At 41.4% G+C, this 18302-nt stretch overlaps 1 protein-coding gene across 1 annotated transcript in view; it reads left to right on the forward strand.

Moving 5' to 3' along the window:
- HAVCR1 (hepatitis A virus cellular receptor 1) overlaps positions 1 to 18302 on the forward strand; it is a 29499-nt gene that overhangs the window by 2204 nt on the left and 8993 nt on the right. Inside the window, exons 2-4 of the mRNA XM_062188776.1 lie at positions 257 to 598; positions 10307 to 10414; positions 17377 to 17432. Coding sequence (XP_062044760.1) covers positions 257 to 598; positions 10307 to 10414; positions 17377 to 17432 — 506 coding nt within the window. The remainder of the gene's footprint in view (positions 1 to 256; positions 599 to 10306; positions 10415 to 17376; positions 17433 to 18302) is intronic.

The following is an 18302-nucleotide window of genomic DNA, read 5'->3' on the forward strand; positions in this document are numbered from 1 at the left end:
TCAAAGGCTGAAAAGATTCCTGCCCTTTGTCCTGATAATTTTCCTCTTAGACATCTATCTGGTAGGCATCCTAAACACAGAAAACTTATGTAGAAAAGTTTTTCGATGTTATTTCCAGTGGTAGAAATCAGAAACAACCTGAGTATCCTACAGTATAATATGTTGTTTTATTTACAAATATATCCATTAAACAGTCAAAAAATACTTTAGGAAAATAATGGGGCCTCATTCTCTGTTTATCTTCTCTTTATTGCAGGTGCTGTAGTTTCTTATACGCAAGTGAGTGGAGTAGTGGGTTGGCCGGTCACACTACCCTGCACCTATTCAGTAACAAATGGAGCGGTCACATCCATGTGCTGGGGTAGAGGGGCATGTCCTACATCTCGGTGCTCAGAGCAGCTCATCTGGACTGATGGATCCCGTGTCACCTTTCAGAAGGACATGCGTTATACGCTAAAGGGGAATATTTTGCAAGGGAATGTGTCTTTGACCATAGAGAATGGTACTGAGGCTGACAGTGGCCTCTATTGTTGCCGTATTGAGCACTGGGGATGGTTCAATGATAGGAAGATCACCCTATCATTGGAGGTTAAACCAGGTAAGCTTATCTTCTTTACACTGATATTTTGTGTGGGTTAACTGAATTTTCTGTTACGTAGTAATTTTCTCTTTTCCTTTTATAGGGTAAAAGGAAGTTCCTATAATCCCATTTTCCAATAAACTCTGGCTCTTGGGAAATAGAGTAACTTTTATTTGTGTGGATGCAATTGTAAAAGCAACCTTGATCCAAGGCCAATGGCTAGGATCAGCAAATAACCTCCTAAAGCAGGACTTCAAACAAGCTATTTGTCCATGAAATAGCATTCACTGTTCCAGAGGGAAATATAGTGAAAATTTTTATCAAGCTGCTTTTGTTCAACTTAAAGAATGGCCCCCTTTCCTTGAGATTATACCTCACAAGAACGTTACAATGTCCATATATAACATGTTAAGACCACAATGGGATTCAAACATGAAAAATAGGCAATATAAAGTTTTACTCTATAGATAAATCATTCAGGTTTAATAGTTGTTGACCAAACTTTGTTGAGCATATATATTGTATAAGCATGTAATTCAACCACCTCTCTTGGCCCTATGGAGGATTTTTTTAAGTATATAACATCACTGCACAAAAATTTATCCTTTAAAAATGTAAATGACCTTCTATGAAAAGATTTGCATTCTAAGAACTGTTCACTAGTGGCTTTTAAGATGTTCACAAGACAAAAATATCTACATTTTCCATGTTGATGTAGACATGCTAATTCTCCTCACTGTTTGATGAAGAGTAGGTTTTTGAGGATATCCTGGTTTCTGGTATTGTTTCTCAATGAATCTCTTTCCATAAAGACCTTCTATTGACACTAGAAGCCAATACTTATGGCCTTAATAACCTGCTTCTTGTTTTTCCTTCTCTTTTTCTAATTAAGAGGAACATTATTTTGCAACCTATTGGCTTTGGACTTGGTTTATTTCCTGTTAAAGACAGGAAAGAAAGATGAGGTTAACTCTGATGGAGCTGACTCTGGGGAAACTACGTCTGGGAGGGAATTTAGGGAAACTAGAAGAGGCTGGTGGTGTCATGTGCTAGGGACACATGTTGGGGGTGGATTGTGGAGAAGAGATAAGAGTTACGTCTGCACACTTCTTAGAGTTGTGAAGTGACATTACCAACCCAGCTGAATTTTAAAAAGTGGCATGGAAATAAATTAGTAGGAGACTTCCATAGTGCTTACAAATTTTTGATAGGTGAATATTTATGAAATGACTGTTGTATCCATTTGGAAAGTAGGTCCAGTCAGATTAAGTAACTAAGCACAAGTGTCTCTCTGCCTTGCTCCCCAATGACCAATTCTTTGCTGAAGTTTTCTTGCAGTTTCCAAATGCCAAGCTCACTCTTCAGCTCTCTTAGGGCCTCCCATCAGCTCCTTCCACCTTTATAGTTCCCCAGCTTTCTGGGGAAAATGCTCCTTTGGAAGTAAAGTTCATGAGTTGATGAAATTTCCCCTCCTTTATTCTTCCCGTAATGATCCATTGATCAGAACTTCTGCATGCTAGCTTTTCCCTCTAGATCAGATTTTAAACTGTTGAGGGAGAAGGTTGAATTGTGCCCATATCTCTGACTACACATTAGAACTATAATGAATAAACTGTAGCCTCAGGACCAGATCAGCTTATATAACAAGCCCATTAAAATTTCAATAAATAAGTTTTATTGGAACACAGCCACCCTCACTCATTTACATATTGTCCATGACTACTTTCAGATAGAGTTGAGAGCTGCCTCTGAAATCACAGGGCTACAAGCTTAAAACATTTATTATTTGGCCCTGTTTAGCTAAAGTTTCCTAACTTGTACTTTAACTAATGCCTTGTACCTAACAGGTACTCATAATAATATTTTTTTCTCTTTAAGACAAACACTGACCAGATCCCAAATTAAATTTTATCCCTCAATAGAAGAGTTTTCAAACCCACTTCCAGGAACCTGAGGTTTTACTTTATAATTAGTAGAGTGGATATTTAAGAAATGTTATAGGAAACATATGTGCCTGCTTAGAGAAAAGTACAAGTTTACTCTTGATTCAGCCCATCATTGGCTCTGCTTTTGTGGTCTTAGTGTCTCTCTCTCTCTCTCTCTCTCTCTCTCTCTCTCTCTCTCTCTCTCTCTGCCTGTCTCTCTCTTTCCTCTCTGAATAATTCTCAGATTTAAATAGCTATTTGGATTCCTCTAGCACTGCTGAACCTGGAAGAGGTTATTACCTCTTATGAATTTGTAAATCGTCTCTCAGTGGGAAGGAACCTTAGAAGGGCTTGCCTGCCTTCTAACTCTCCAACAAATCCTTTGTTTGGCCTTACCTGTGATTGGCATGGCCTGGGAAATGTACCTCAGGACTGACTGAACTGAACTGTCTTTATTTGGTGCACACACCAGAAGTTACAAGTCTTAGTCATTTATCTCTGAGAGCCTACAGGGCAGCTCCTGCACTAACACTTTCTCTTATTTCACAGATGTTTGTGAGGATGCACAAATCTGATATGCATGATTGGTTTTTAAAAAGTGCATCAATACAAGTAGGAAGTTTCTGTTCTGACCTCCTGAATACAGATGTGTCAGTGCAACTGCTTCCTTTTTTATGAGCATGTTTCCAAAGCCCCCCTTTGTCTAGTTGGCCAATGGCAAAGAACAAGAGAGTTCAGGAGAGATAATTCTGGCTGGGGAGTCTCTATCATATGCTGGGGTACAATTCCAGCATGAAGCTCTGTTTCTTGCCTCTTGATTGATCTTCACTTTCATGTTGATTTCTAACTCCAGCTGAGGATACAAGTGTTCCAACATCACCTAGGGTCTCTACCTCTGCTTATCCAACGCCAGCACCCACGCAGAACCACAATCCAGGTAAAACATATTTTCTGAGCTCAGAAGCTTTCTGGTGCAAAGCTGTAGGCCATGAGGGGCATTGTGTCAAGGCAGTGGTGTCATCTGTGTAAGGGTCCTTACCTGGGCTCAGTGTGTGGGCCTCACAGGGTCTGTGATCTTCCTCGTTTCCCAAGTTGTTATTTGTATGTGTTAGTATTTTCAGAGTGAGGGCGTCCATCACATTTCATCAGACTCTCAGAGGGATTCAATATTAGCTAAAACAGATGGACTCTGCGCTGGCGCCGCGGCTCAATAGGCTAATCCTCCACCTGTGGCGTCGGGGCGCTGGATTCTGTCCCGGTTGCCCCTCTTCCAGGCCAGCTCTCTGCTCTGGCCTGGGAGTGCATTGGAGGATGGACCAAGTGCTTGGGCCCTGCACCCCATGGGAGACCTGGATAAGCACCTGGCTCCAGCCTTCGGATCAGCGTGGTGCGCCAGCCACGGCGGCCATTGGGGGGTGATCCAACGGCAAAAGGAAGACCTTTCTCTCTGTCTCTCTCTCTCACTGTCCACTCTGCCTGTCAAAAAATTAAATAAAAATTAAAAAAAAAAACAAACAGATGGACTCCTGAGGTAGAATACCCACCAGGGTTCTGGATCTCACCCAATGGCTACAGATGTACAATGAAAGAGTAGGGAATGTCAGAGAGTAAGGATCTGATATTCTGTCCTCCCAAGGAGGTCTGAAGAGAGACCATTTAATCTGCTCTGAAGTTGGACCCAGCACTGGAGGATAATAGTTCAGTGATAACTTTTACTGTTTCCTATATAGCGGGCACCATGCTATAATGCTTTAAAATATTGGGGCTGGCACTGTGGCACAGAAGTTTGAGCCTCCATGTGCAAAGTCGGCATCCCATATGGGTACCATTTCAAGTGTTGGTTGCTCCACTTCCAATCTAGTTTCCTGCTCCTGTGCCTGGGAAAGTACTTGGGCCCCTGTACGTATGTGGGAGACGCAGAGGAAGCTCCTGGATCAAGACTTCAGCCTGGCCCAGATCCAGCAAATGTGGCCATTTGGGGAGTAACCAGCAGTTGGAAGATTGATTCTCTTTCTGTTTCTCTGTCTCTCTCTTTCCTCTCTGAATAATTCTCAGATTTAAATAGCTATTTGGATTCCTCTAGCACTGCTGAACCTGGAAGAGGTTATTACCTCTTATGAATTTGTAAATCGTCTCTCAGTGGGAAGGAACCTTAGAAGGGCTTGCCTGCCTTCTAACTCTCCAACAAATCCTTTGTTTGGCCTTACCTGTGATTGGCATGGGTTAGAGGGCAGGAGTTAATCCTCTGCTAGGATGCAGGTCCCTGGGGAATGTACCTCAGGACTGACTGAACTGAACTGTCTTTATTTGGTGCACACACCAGAAGTTACAAGTCTTAGTCATTTATCTCTGAGAGCCTACAGGGCAGCTCCTGCACTAACACTTTCTCTTATTTCACAGATGTTTGTGAGGATGCACAAATCTGATATGCATGATTGGTTTTTAAAAAGTGCATCAATACAAGTAGGAAGTTTCTGTTCTGACCTCCTGAATACAGAGGTGTCAGTGCAACTGCTTCCTTTTTTATGAGCATGTTTCCAAAGCCCCCCTTTGTCTAGTTGGCCAATGGCAAAGAACAAGAGAGTTCAGGAGAGATAATTCTGGCTGGGGAGTCTCTATCGTATGCTGGAGTACAATTCCAGCATGAAGCTCTGTTTCTTGCCTCTTGATTGATCTTCACTTTCATGTTGATTTCTAACTCCAGCTGAGGATACAAGTGTTCCAACATCACCTAGGGTCTCTACCTCTGCTTATCCAACGCCAGCACCCACGCAGAACCACAATCCAGGTAAAACAAATATTTTCTGAGCTCAGAAGCTTTCTGGTGCAAAGCTGTAGGCCATGGGGGCATTGTGTCAAGGCAGTGGTGTCATCTGTGTAAGGGTCCTTACCTGGGCTCAGTGTGTGGGCCTCACAGGGTCTGTGATCTTCCTCGTTTCCCAACTCGTTATTTGTATGTGTTAGTATTTTCAGAGTGAGGGCGTCCATCACATTTCATCAGGCTCTCAGAGGGATTCAATATTAGCTAAAACAGATGGACTCCTGAGGTAGAATACCCACCAGGGTTCTGGATCTCACCCAATGGCTACAGATGTACAATGAAAGAGTAGGGAATGTCAGAGAGTAAGGATCTGGTTAATGATATTCTGTCCTCCCAAGGAGGTCTGAAGAGAGACCATTTAATCTGCTCTGAAGTTGGACCCAGCACTGGAGGATAAGAGTTCAGTGATAACTTTTACTGTTTCCTATATAGCGGGCACTGTGCTATAATGCTTTAAAATATTGGGGTCGGCACTGTGGCACAGAAGTTTGAGCCTCCACGTGCAAAGTCGGCATCCCATTTGGGCACCATTTCAAGTGTTGGTTGCTCCACTTCCAATCTAGTTTCCTGCTCCTGTGCCTGGGAAAGTACTTGGGCCGCTGTACGTATATGGGAGACCCAGAGGAAGCTCCTGGTTCCAGGCTTCAGCCTGGCCCAGACTCAGCAAATGTGGCCACTTGGGAGTAAACCAGTAGAAGGGGAGTAAGCCAGCAGACAGAAGATTCTCTCTTTCCCTCTCTCTCTGTCTCTCTCTCTCTTCTCTAAATAACTCTCAGACCTTCAATAGCTGTTTTGATTCCATTAGCACTTCTGAACCTGGAAGAGGTTATTACCTCTTATGAATTTTAAATCGTCTCTTAGTGGGAAGGAACCTTAGAAGGGCTTGCCTGCCTTCTAACTCTCCAACAAATCCTTTGTTTGGCCTTACCTGTGATTGGCATGGGTTAGTGGGTGGGAATAATCCTCTGCTAGGATGTAGGTGCCTGGGGAATGTACCTCAGGACTGACTGAACTGAACTGTCTTTATTTGGTGCACACACCAGAAGTTACAAGTCTTAGTCATTTATCTCTGAGAGCCTACAGGGCAGCTCCTGCACTAACACTTTCTCTTATTTCACAGATGTTTGTGAGGATGCACAAATCTGATATGCATGATTGGTTTTTAAAAAGTGCATCAATACAAGTAGGAAGTTTCTGTTCTGACCTCCTGAATACAGATGTGTCAGTGCAACTGCTTCCTTTTTTATGAGCATGTTTCCAAAGCCCTCCTTTGTCTAGTTGGCCAATGGCAAAGAACAAGAGAGTTCAGGAGAGATAATTCTGGCTGGGGAGTCTCTATCATATGCTGGAGTACAATTCCAGCATGAAGCTCTGTTTCTTGCCTCTTGATTGATCTTCACTTTCATGTTGATTTCTAACTCCAGCTGAGGATACAAGTGTTCCAACATCACCTAGGGTCTCTACCTCTGCTTATCCAACACCAGCACCCACGCAGAACCACAATCCAGGTAAAACAAATATTTTCTGAGCTCAGAAGCTTTCTGGTGCAAAGCTGTAGGCCATGGGGGCATTGTGTCAAGGCAGTGGTGTCATCTGTGTAAGGGTCCTTACCTGGGCTCAGTGTGTGGGCCTCACAGGGTCTGTGATCTTCCTCGTTTCCCAACTCGTTATTTGTATGTGTTAGTATTTTCAGAGTGAGGGCGTCCATCACATTTCATCAGGCTCTCAGAGGGATTCAATATTAGCTAAAACAGATGGACTCCTGAGGTAGAATACCCACCAGGGTTCTGGATCTCACCCAATGGCTACAGATGTACAATGAAAGAGTAGGGAATGTCAGAGAGTAAGGATCTAGTTAATGATATTTTGTCCTCCCAAGGAGGTCTGAAGAGAGACCATTTAATCTGCTCTGAAGTTGGACCCAGCACTGGAGGATAATAGTTCAGTGATAACTTTTACTGTTTCCTATATAGCGGGCTCCATGCTATAATGCTTTAAAATATTGGGGCTAGACTGTGGCATAGAGGTTTGAGCCTCCACGTGCAAAGTTGGCATTCCATTTGGGCATCATTTCAAGTGTTGGTTGCTCCACTTCCAATCTAGTTTCCTGCTCCTGTGCTTGGGAAAGTACTTGGGCCGCTGTACGTATGTGGGAGACCCAGAGGAAGCTCCTGGATCCAGGCTTCAGCCTGGCCCAGACTCAGCAAATGTGGCCATTTGGGGAGTAAACCAGCAGATGGAAGATTAATCTCTCTCTTTTCTTACTTCTCTGTATCTCTGTCTTTCAAATCTGTGAAAAATATTATATCATTAATTCTTAGAATGACTATCCATTTGATGAAATCTTATTTTATTCTTGTGGGAACAGAGTCCAGTGTTCATTGCTCAAAGTCATATAAGATAGAAAGTGAGTCCTGATTCAGTCTCTCTGATTTGAATTTGAGGCTGGTGCCTTTAAATATTGGATCTTGCCTCTTATCATGAACTCTGAGTTTATACCTGGATAACTTTGTCCTGATTTGACATCCTTACTGAGAAAGACTTCATACAACAGGGCAGTTGTTGACTTACATAGTCTTGCTTCAATGGTTCTTTAATGTAGTTATGTAGGGTAGAAGTTGCAAAAGATGCTATTTATACTGATGAAAAAGTAAACATCAGATTTAAAGACTGCACGGATTTAGAATGTATATGTCTTTTTTTTTTCTTTTTCAATTCAGCCCTCTTTGTAGTTGAGGACTAGATGCTGGCATTAGGGTTATACTTAATCTAATCAGAGTTTTTAGGAAAACACGCCATTGGTTAACTTGTAACACCTCCTGAAACCCTTCGACCCTTGAAGTGGCTCTTGGTTCTCAGTAACAGAAATGACATAGCTCTTAGCCAGAAATATCTGATGGAATATATTGAGTTCCCTTGACTGCAACTGAACCATGTGTGTATTTAACCAGGAGAGATCTGAGGGGTTGTGCTATGAGCTGAGTTTGGAAGAGAGGGCTTTAGATTATAACTTGGATTTTAGAGTCATATAAGTTTAGAAGAAAACTATCTTTGTTTCAGGCAGCTGAACACACTGCAGAATCCATTAGACTTTCTCAATAAAACTCTTTAATACTGAGTTTGTGGTTGCTAAAGTAGATGGATGAATGGACCTGGTTTGGAGAAAATATATGTTACTGATTTCACTTAAAGCTGAAATTCAGAAGAAAAGTGTTGGTTTATATGTCCATATGACCTCCTAGAGGTGATATTAATGGAACCTTATTCTTAATCTGATAGTTTGCTAAGGAGCTTTGAGTTTGAGTTGAACTTTACAGTACAGGGGATAATGAGCACTGTAGCTAATCTAACGCAGGGACATTTATCATTACATGCATCCCTCTCTGTGCTCCTTCTAGCTGCCTAAAATATTCATGGAACAATTGGATGTCAGATTATAAAAGCAAGGGAGAAAATAAAAAGATGTCACTGGATCCAAACCTGAAATAGAAGTTAAGCTCAAGAGCTTCTTTAGCACAGAACTAAACTGAATACTGACCGTCTGACTCTCTTGTGGCTGTCCTGGCTTTAGTTCTGAAAGAAAGCCACTTCCTCTAACAGATTTGAGCTCTAGAGGAAAGCAGTTCAGAATGTGAGAAGACAATGTGAGGCTGTAGTGAGGAACGGTAAACAGGAAGACCAATTAGATGCAATTAGGAAAGCCTAGGTTGGGAATTCTTCGGCAGACACCATCACTAACTTTCTCCAAAATTTCATGGTGCTTGAAAAGAAGGCAATCATGTAAAGTCCTTATAAAGAGGTGAATCCTCAACTCTGATGGTAGGATGAGCCATTTGACCAAAAACAGAGGAGAGACTCCAGAACAGGAAAGAGGAATGTAGCCCTGTATTGGAGCATTCCTAATGGCAACTTTTTGTCAAGAAGTAGAAGCTGAGTCAGACAACACAGGAAATCCTTCTTTAAAAATGAATGGCTAGAATGTAAGTGTAAAAGGAGCTGGGATCAAGTTCTACCAAGAATTCTGCTCTGAGGGTTGCAAGTCATTACCAAGCCCAAGACACTGGAAATGTTGTCATCTTGAAGAGATCTTATTGAATTAAATACCTTGAGTATCTGTCTGTGTTGGTCAATAATCTGTGTCTCCCTGAGAAAATGTGTGTGTAGTGTGGATTTGAATAAGGACAGGAAATCCAAAAGGAGGAGGAAGGTCAGTAGAAGCTCCCAGGCCCTGTTCCCTGAAAGTGAAATGTCATTTGTATAAGTACAATAGATGATTCATTGAGTGTTACACATGGGATGCTGTTGTAGGCTTTATACATTTAGAGGAAACCAAGAAGGGTGGGAAAGGTAAAATAGTCTCATATATTGAAAAAACTGTCTAAAATAATATAGAGATCACATTTACTTGTGATAATGAATTAACTTTTTTTAAAAAAAATTTACTTTATTTATTTGAAAAACAGAGTTACATAGAGAGGTAAAGCCAGAGAGAGAGAGAAAGAGAGAGGTCTTCCATCTTCTGGTTCACTCCTCAAATGGCTGCAACTACCAGAGCTTAGCTGATACGAATGCAGGAGCCTGGAGTTTCTTCTGGGTCTCCCATGTGGGTTCAGAGGCCCAGGAACTTGGGCCATCTTCTACTGATTCCCCAGATCATAGCAGAGAGCTGGATTGGAAGTGGAGCAGCTGGGTCTTGAACCAGCACCCATATGGGATGCTGGCACTGCAAGCAATGGCTTTAGCTGCTATGCCACAGCGCTGGCCCCTGAAGTAACTTGACAGCAGTACAATGTCTAATGGCCAGCTCTAAATTAACTTCTAGTGGGCTAGAAATGAGTAGGTGGGAGCCTTACCTCCAGAAGGCTAGGTGAACACACTATGGTAAGTTGGTGGTAATTCCTGATTTTATTTTAATTTTTGTTGTGGGTACGAATTTCCTCCATAAATGGGACATAGTTCTTCCACTCTTTTTCATTCTAGTCACTACTTCATCTTCTTCAACTCAGCAAACAGAAATCCAGTCTACAACACTACAGGGAACAAGAACACAACCCACCAGCTCACCTTCCTTGTATTCTTGCCCAACAGGTAACTGTATTCTCTTTCCTAAATACTTGAGAGCATTCAAATATTGATAATCATGGACATTGTTGAGAGCACACTTTCTGGGATACATATTTCTAACTTGAGTGTGGGCACTGTCCACTCAAATCAGCTGTGTGATTTATATAAACATCTACCCTTTCTGAGTCCATGTTATTATTTGTTAAATGCATATCGTACCACTGGTATTGAAGAATGCTTGTGAGGAATAACTGAAATGGAGGACTTCAGACATAGTTTTAAGGGTGAGGGGTAAGTTATAGATATTACTCAGGATATATAGAATCCATATGCCTGTGTGGTACAGGTAGTATGTATGATTTGGGAACATCTATGTCCAATATTAGTATATTTTTATAAATCGTATTATGCAGTCTTGACTCCGGGTTTATCACTGGGGTTAATCTTTTGGGCCAAGGCCTTAAGCCCATTAAAATCAGCCCTCTGGTGTAGATCAAACTGGTCCCAGGCTTCCTCCCTGTCCTTGACCCTAAATACAGTCAGGAGCTTCCCATGCTGCTTTATCAAACTTGTATTGACACGAGCATTCTGATAGGCTGCATCCTGCCTATTTGTGTTCATGTGCCCCACAATAGTCATATGTTGATATGTAATCCCAATGCAATAGTATTAGCTCCTAGGGCTTCTGGGAGGTGATTATGTCATGAGAGTGAATTGGTCATGAATGTGCTTAGTGCCTTTATAGGAGTTTGTTTGCCCTTTCCTCCTCATGAGGACACATAGAAGGTGGGTCCTCACCAGATATCTGGTCTGCTTGTGCCTTCATCTTGGACTTTGCAGCCTGCAGAACTATAAAAGCAATACATTTCTTTTATTGTTTAGAAATAACTCAGACTAAGGTATTTTGTTAAAGCAGCCTGAATGAGCTAGGGCAGACAGGCTGAGATCCCGCCGTGGCCCCCAAACTGTCTCCAGGATCTGGGCAGGTCCCTTATGATATCTGCTCTTTTTTTTTTTTTTAACTTTTATTTAATGAATATAAATTTCCAGTGTACAGCTTATGGATTACAATGGCTCCCCCCCCATAACTTCCCTCCCACCCGCAACCCTCCCCTCTCCCGCTCCCTCTCCCCATCCATTTGCATCAAGATTCATTTTCAATTCTCTTTATATACAGAAGATCAATTTAGTATAAAGATTTCAACAGTTTGCACCCACATAGAAACACAAAGTGAAACATACTGTTTGAGTACTAGTTATAGCATTAAATCACAATGTACATACAGCACATTAAGGACAGAGATCCCACATGAGGAGCAAGTGCACAGTGGCTCCTGTTGTTGACCCAACAAACTGACACTCTAGTTTATGGTGCCAGTAACCACCCTAGGCTGTCGTCATGAGTTGCCAAGGCTATGGAAGCCTTCCAAGTTTGCCGACTCTGATCATATTTAGACAAGGTCATAAAAGACAGAGTGAGGATAGTAACCAATGATCCTAAGAGTGGCATTTACCAGGTTTGAACAATTATACAGCATTAAGTGGGGAAGAGGACCATCAGTACACACATGTTGGGAGTAGAGCCATTGGTGGTAGAATAGAGGTTATGATTACAAAGGAATGAGGCCCAAGTGCACTAGACAGGGCCTAGAACAAAGGACAGAGTCATTATTAGAGGAGCTAAGAAAGGTGCTGTCTAAGCTACAATTAAGTTTTCTGATTGAGAGGCAAATAGAACCTGATAGAAGGGGCTTGATAATAATCTGGTGGGCTTTAGGCCTTGTAAGTTAAGAGGCCCAGACCTATCTATCTCTTCACATGGGGTATATCCTAAGGGAGGTGTGAACCTCCTAGGGGAAGGCACTCTGTTGACTTTCATTACTTAGCTGGCCTGGGAGGAGAGCTGGCCAGGTAAAGGCAGGTGGCATCCCTAACAAGAAATTTACAGTTCTGCCTGCAATGTTGCTGACCCTACTTGACCATCCCCTCAGCTGCAGTGGTCACTTTGGAAGTTGGGCTGAGTGAAGGGCTTTTCAGCTTAGAGCCAATAAGATCTGTGGCTCTGACCTGGGCATCCTTCGACTCCAGGGCAGGTCCATTTCCAGTGATCCAACTCTTGGCAGAGCTGCCAGGGCTCTTCACAAGCTGAGTTCTGCTGAAGCCCAGGCTTACCACTTTGAAAGCCACTGCAGTAGACTGGCCTGTTGGGTCTCCTTGAGGGCAGATCACTGTACAGATCAGCCATTAATAGGCCTGCCCCCCATTGCTTCTGATGCCGAGCTTTCTTTTCCTCCTGGTTTGTGTTAAAGCAGACCAGAGGATGCAAGTCAAGGGAGTGCCCAAGTCCCATCTCTAATCTTCGGTGGCCTGAACGACAAGTCTATAGTCACAGGCATGTTCTGTAGTAGTTTTTCTAAGGTAGACAATGCCCATGAGGAAAATTATATTCTCACTTTAAAACTTTCTTTCCCTTTGGTCTGAAAGTGAGGTTTTTTCTACTTACTGTATACTTCGCTGATGGCGAAGTGAATCTAGCTATGAGATTATTATTTGAGTTCTTATTTTGGCTATGCTATTGCAGAAAAATGTTAGCCATCTCTTTTATAAGGTCTAAAGATTAAATTGTGCATCCTACAGATTCCTTCATAATAGAATTAGTTTCCTACCTTGAAGAGAATAGAGAAATGAAAGAACAAGTTGGGCTTAGAATAGAGAAATGAGGGAGCAAGTCCTAGATCGCTTGCTGACAATAGCAATATCACATGAATACTTAGCAAACCGTTTCAACCATTAGATAACAACTTAAGAAAACATTTACCAGAAGGTCCAATGCCTTCTATAAATTTTAAGAATCATGTATTTGAAAACACCTCTTAAATATCTAACATGGTGTAGTTTGTTTAGCCAGTAAACTTAAGCACAACCATCTAAAATGTTTTTAGTTTCTTTCTACCAACAAGTCTAAAACATATGATACACAGATTCAGGTCCCACAAATTAAAATGTATCTTTGATTGATTTTAGCAGCTTAAATTTATGGACAATCTTATCTATAAGCCATTTAAAATAAAACTCTTAATAAAATTTCCCCATGTGGACATACAATATGTACACACATATAATATAGCATAATAGACCAATATAGCAATTTTAATAATAGCTTTTAAAATCTTTAACTCTTTTTGTAGATTGCCAATTGATTTGAATTGCTTTTTGTTTTTAGTAACCTCAGATATCTGCTCTTTAGAAATGTAGAACTGACTCCTCCTTATTAAGCTGGAGACAGGAGAATCCTGTCAGCTTTCCCAGATTACTCTCTTTGTCACCTGCAGAGGTGAGTTTTGGGAGTGTCACATGCTAAATCCTTTTGTGATGCAGAGCTGGCTGTTGTCCCTGTACCTGTGTTCATCCCAACCAGGTCCAGTCTTGCAGGACTCCTCCTGGGTGTGACTCATTCTGCTCAGTCCTCGTGGGTCTGCAACTCCTTCTACCCACTTTGGCCTACCTTTTGCTAATCATTCCTGGAAGCTGATTAATTTAAAATGGACTTGCAATGAAATTCACAGAAGGACCCATTCAGTTGGGATTAAATAACGGTGACATTTGGTTTTGAAAATGGAATCCTTGATGGGAGCTGTTTCTGGGCACAAAAACAAAATGAAAATAGATAAAAACACAAGGTAGCAGCAGTAGGAGCAGCTGCAACTCAGTCTTTCAGGGTATGAGGAGGAAGACAGTAGGAGTGGGAAATCATTCTCTAAAATATCATGTCAGGAAAACCTGGTCAACGTAGAGCTTTCCAGAGTGGAACAGACATCGGAGCAGCTGTGTCCCCAGGACTCATGTAAATGCTGCCATTTTGGCCGAACATTGGAGTCTCTTGGGCCAAGTCCTCACTGTGTTGATGTCAGCCCTCTGTTGGCTAAGACTTCGTGGAAGCAAAGCATGCAAGGCCTGGAAGGTATTGTCGCTGTCATAGGACCTGCCACCCACCTTTGATAGATGTATGGGGCACAGCACCCATACACATTCTCATTTAATTCTTTCAAAGCAGCCCTCCTTGATTGCCATTGTCAGGTTGGAGACACCCTATAGATCTGCTTTGGAGACACACAGCTCCCCATTCAGCTACCTGTGACTAGCTGCATGACCATGGACACGTTGTTGAACATCCCTCTCAGGATGATTAAAATAAATAATACTTGGAAGGTGCATTGCACACGATCTCTTCCCCCTCTTCACTGCTCCTTTCCACATACAAACAATAATAATAGCTGATATTTATCTAACATGGTATCTAGTGCTTTACATGCATCATCTTATTTAATTGCAACTTTATATATAAATTGTGTACCTTTTAAAAATTTAAAAACTATAGATATTTGAGAAGCAGAGGGAGACAGAGAGAGAGAGAGAGAGAGAGAGAGAGAGTGCCAATCTGCTAGTTTACTTTCCAAATGCCAGAGGCTGGGACTGGGCTTGGTTGAAGCTGGGAACTCAATCCTAGTATCCCATATGGGTGGCAGGAAACCAATCATTTTATCCATCCACCGTGCTACCCATGGTCTTCATGAGCAAGTAACTGAAGTCAGGATTGGGAACCAGGTACCAAACTTGGGTAATATGATATGGGACAAATGAATCTCTCTCTCTCTCTCTCTCTCTCTCTCTCTCTCTGACTAGCAGTAAGCATGCTAGTCAACTTTAAAGAGAAGTAATGAAGACAGTACATGTGACAGATCAGGCAGGCATTGTGCTAAGAGAATTGGGACAAGAGCAGCTTAATCCCTGGTTGAATCCCACCTCTAAGTTTGGTACTAATAGTTGGTAGCTCGATGTTATCCCAGCAACAGATATACAGGGGTACTTTAAAAAGTTCATGTAAAATAGAATGAAAAGATACATATATTTTGGTGGAAAACTTTAAAAAGCCATGCATAGAAAAGATCCTCAAAAAGTTCTGAAAAATGCATATTATGAAAAAATTATGCATGGATTTTAGAATTTTTGATCCAAAATAAGCTTTTTTTGCCGTGCACTTTTTGATGTAGCTGTGTATGTGTCTGCATTCATATGTATGTACATATATACATATGTGTGTATGCAAAAGAACTTGAGTATGAAGGTCACATTAATAATGGACATTGTCAGTACTGAACTCAAATTTTATTTGACTGAAGTCCATATTATTTTTATTTTATCAACCAGTCCTATCCTTGAAGGTTTTATGTAAGATCAGAACATAAATCACAAACTGACCTTGGAATAGCTATTGCCTAAATCTAGATATTACCTTTGACACTGTATCAGGTAGTCTCAGAATGATTGAAATGTAAACACAGTAGTATACATTTTGGGGGATATCATTAGTCCAATTTTATTCATGTTGGGACTCTCGGGCTTTGTCAGTAGTTAGGACATTTTGTAGAATATACTATGTAGATTTGATGGGAGTGCAATGTATGTGGTAGTTTGCAGAAAAGGCTCTTATATATTGCAAGCTTGTTTACCCACCCCCTGTCTGTTTCTTCCTCATTAAAATGGGACTAAGGAACCAGTTTTTAGGATGGAAAATGCATAGAATATGGTGGATATTCAGCAAAAAGAAAACTCTGTATTTGATCTACAGTTGCCTGGAATGGTCAGCAGAATAATTATCTTTCTTTTTAAAAATATTTATATATTTATTTATTTGAAATGCAGTGTTACAGAGAGAAAAGGAGACGCACACACACACACACAGAGAGAGAGAGAGAGAGAGAGAGAGATCATGCATCCACTGGTTCATTCTTTAAATAGCTGCGACGTTTGGGCCTGGGCCAGGTCAAAACCAGGAGGCAAGAGCTTCATTTAGGTTCTGATGTGGATGCAGGGGCCCAAGCACTTGGGCCATCTTCCATTGCTTTCCCAGGAACATTAGCAGGGAGCTGGATTGGAAGTCGATCAGTGGGGAATTGAACTGGTGCCCATATGGGGTGCTGATGCAGGTGGCAACTTGTGACACTACCATGCCAGAGCCTTATTCGCTCTCTCTTTCTTTCTTTTTTTAATATTTTTATTTTATTTATTTTGAAAGGCAGAGTTACAGAGAGAAAGAAGAATAGAGAGGGGTCTTCCATCTGTTGGTTTACTCTCCAAATGGCTGGGCCAGGACAATGCCAGGAGCTAAGAGCTTCTCATGTGGGTACAGAGGCCAATGCAATTGGGTCATCCTCCACTGCTTTTCCAGATGCATTAGCAGGGAGCTGCACTGGAAGTGGAACAGCCAAGACTTGTAGTTTAACCTGCTAAATGACAGCACCAGCCCCCACATTGTCTATTTCAAGATAGGTGAACACTTCCAAAACTCTGAGGGTTCAGAATTCTAAGAATATTATATCTTATACTGAATAAAATCCTAGTCACTATATGATATGAGATATATTGGTCTTATGGCTAATGTAGTTTCTAAAGTACTTCTAGACACATTGGCATATAATATACAAGTTATGTGTCATCTCTCTTGGATAGCATGGTACATTTTACCCATATTCTAAAGGTAAAGCCAATGTAACCATTCTGAATTGGGTGGTTCTGCTCTTTGGATATGTGTATGGCCTTGGAGTTCTCCTCTATGACTTTTTAGCTGCCATGAAAGTGTTGATTACCTTTAAGTGGCTTTCTTAAGCTGGTTCCATGAATGGACCTCTATGATTCCCATAAAATTGTAGGTAAAACCTCCTGTGTACATGACTTTTTTTCCATGAAGAATAAAAGTGGTCTATTTTCAAAGAGCCCATTACAAAAAGGTTGCAAAACACAACTTTACTGGATAAATTAATAAAATGTTAATAACTTGGTAGGCTTTTTGAAATGCACGCAGCTTTTGATCATATTATAATTCAACTTTTCATTCATCACCAGAAGGCAAAGTGAATATATTTAGTGTCTGCAGTAAAAATTCAATATTTTTGTAATTCTAATTAATTTTCCTTCTTGTTGAGCAGATGGGAATGGCACCATGACACAGTCTTCAGATGGCCTTTGGCATAACAATCAAACTGTAAGCATACCCCTGCCTATTTTATTAGCCAGATTACTTGTACATCCTCCTGGAAGCAAGTTGCATTTTAAAACAATTTCTGTAAGACTATCCTACAGATTGATATCTTCTCTACTTAAAAGAAATGAATTTGCTTTTACAAAGGATAATTTTGAAAGTTCATTTAGGTGAACTTGTTTGCTAGAAATACCCAGTAAATGCTATTTTACTGAATCACACACACACACGCACGCACACACACACACTACACAGACGGTCCTTTGGTGAACATGTAGAAAAAGAGTATGAGCTGTTGAAGGAGTACAAGTTAACGTTACACTCCAAGGAGGGCCTCAATTATTTTTAGAGAAACACATGCTTTGAATTGGTGGGATAGAGTAGAAGTCATTCTAAACATAAATATGATGCAGGTGAAAGTATGCTTATATCAAGGTAGACTCTCTAAATCCTTTTCTCTGGCAACAGCCATTCTATATAGAAACATTTTTTTATTTGACATGTAGAGTTACAGACAATGAGAGATAGACAGAAAGAAAGGTCTTCCTTCTGTTGGTTCACTCTCCAAATGGCAGCTATGGCTGGTGCTGCACGGATCCGAAGCCAGGAGCCAGGTGCTTCTCCTGGTCTCCCATGTGGGTTCAGGGGCCCAAGCACTTGGGCCATCCTCCACTGTCCTCCTGGGCCAATGCAGAGAGCTGGACTGGCAGAGGTGCAGCCGGGACTAGAACCTGGTGCCCATAAGGGATGCCGGCACCACCGGCGGAGGATTAACCAAGTGAGCCACAGCGCCAGCCCATATAGAAACATTTTTTAAAAAATATTTGTTTATTTCTTTAAAAGGTTGGATTAGAGAGACAGAAAAAGACATCT

The sequence above is a fragment of the Lepus europaeus genome, chromosome 4 (genome assembly GCF_033115175.1).
Source record: "Lepus europaeus isolate LE1 chromosome 4, mLepTim1.pri, whole genome shotgun sequence".
NCBI classification, from domain to species: domain Eukaryota; kingdom Metazoa; phylum Chordata; class Mammalia; order Lagomorpha; family Leporidae; genus Lepus; species Lepus europaeus.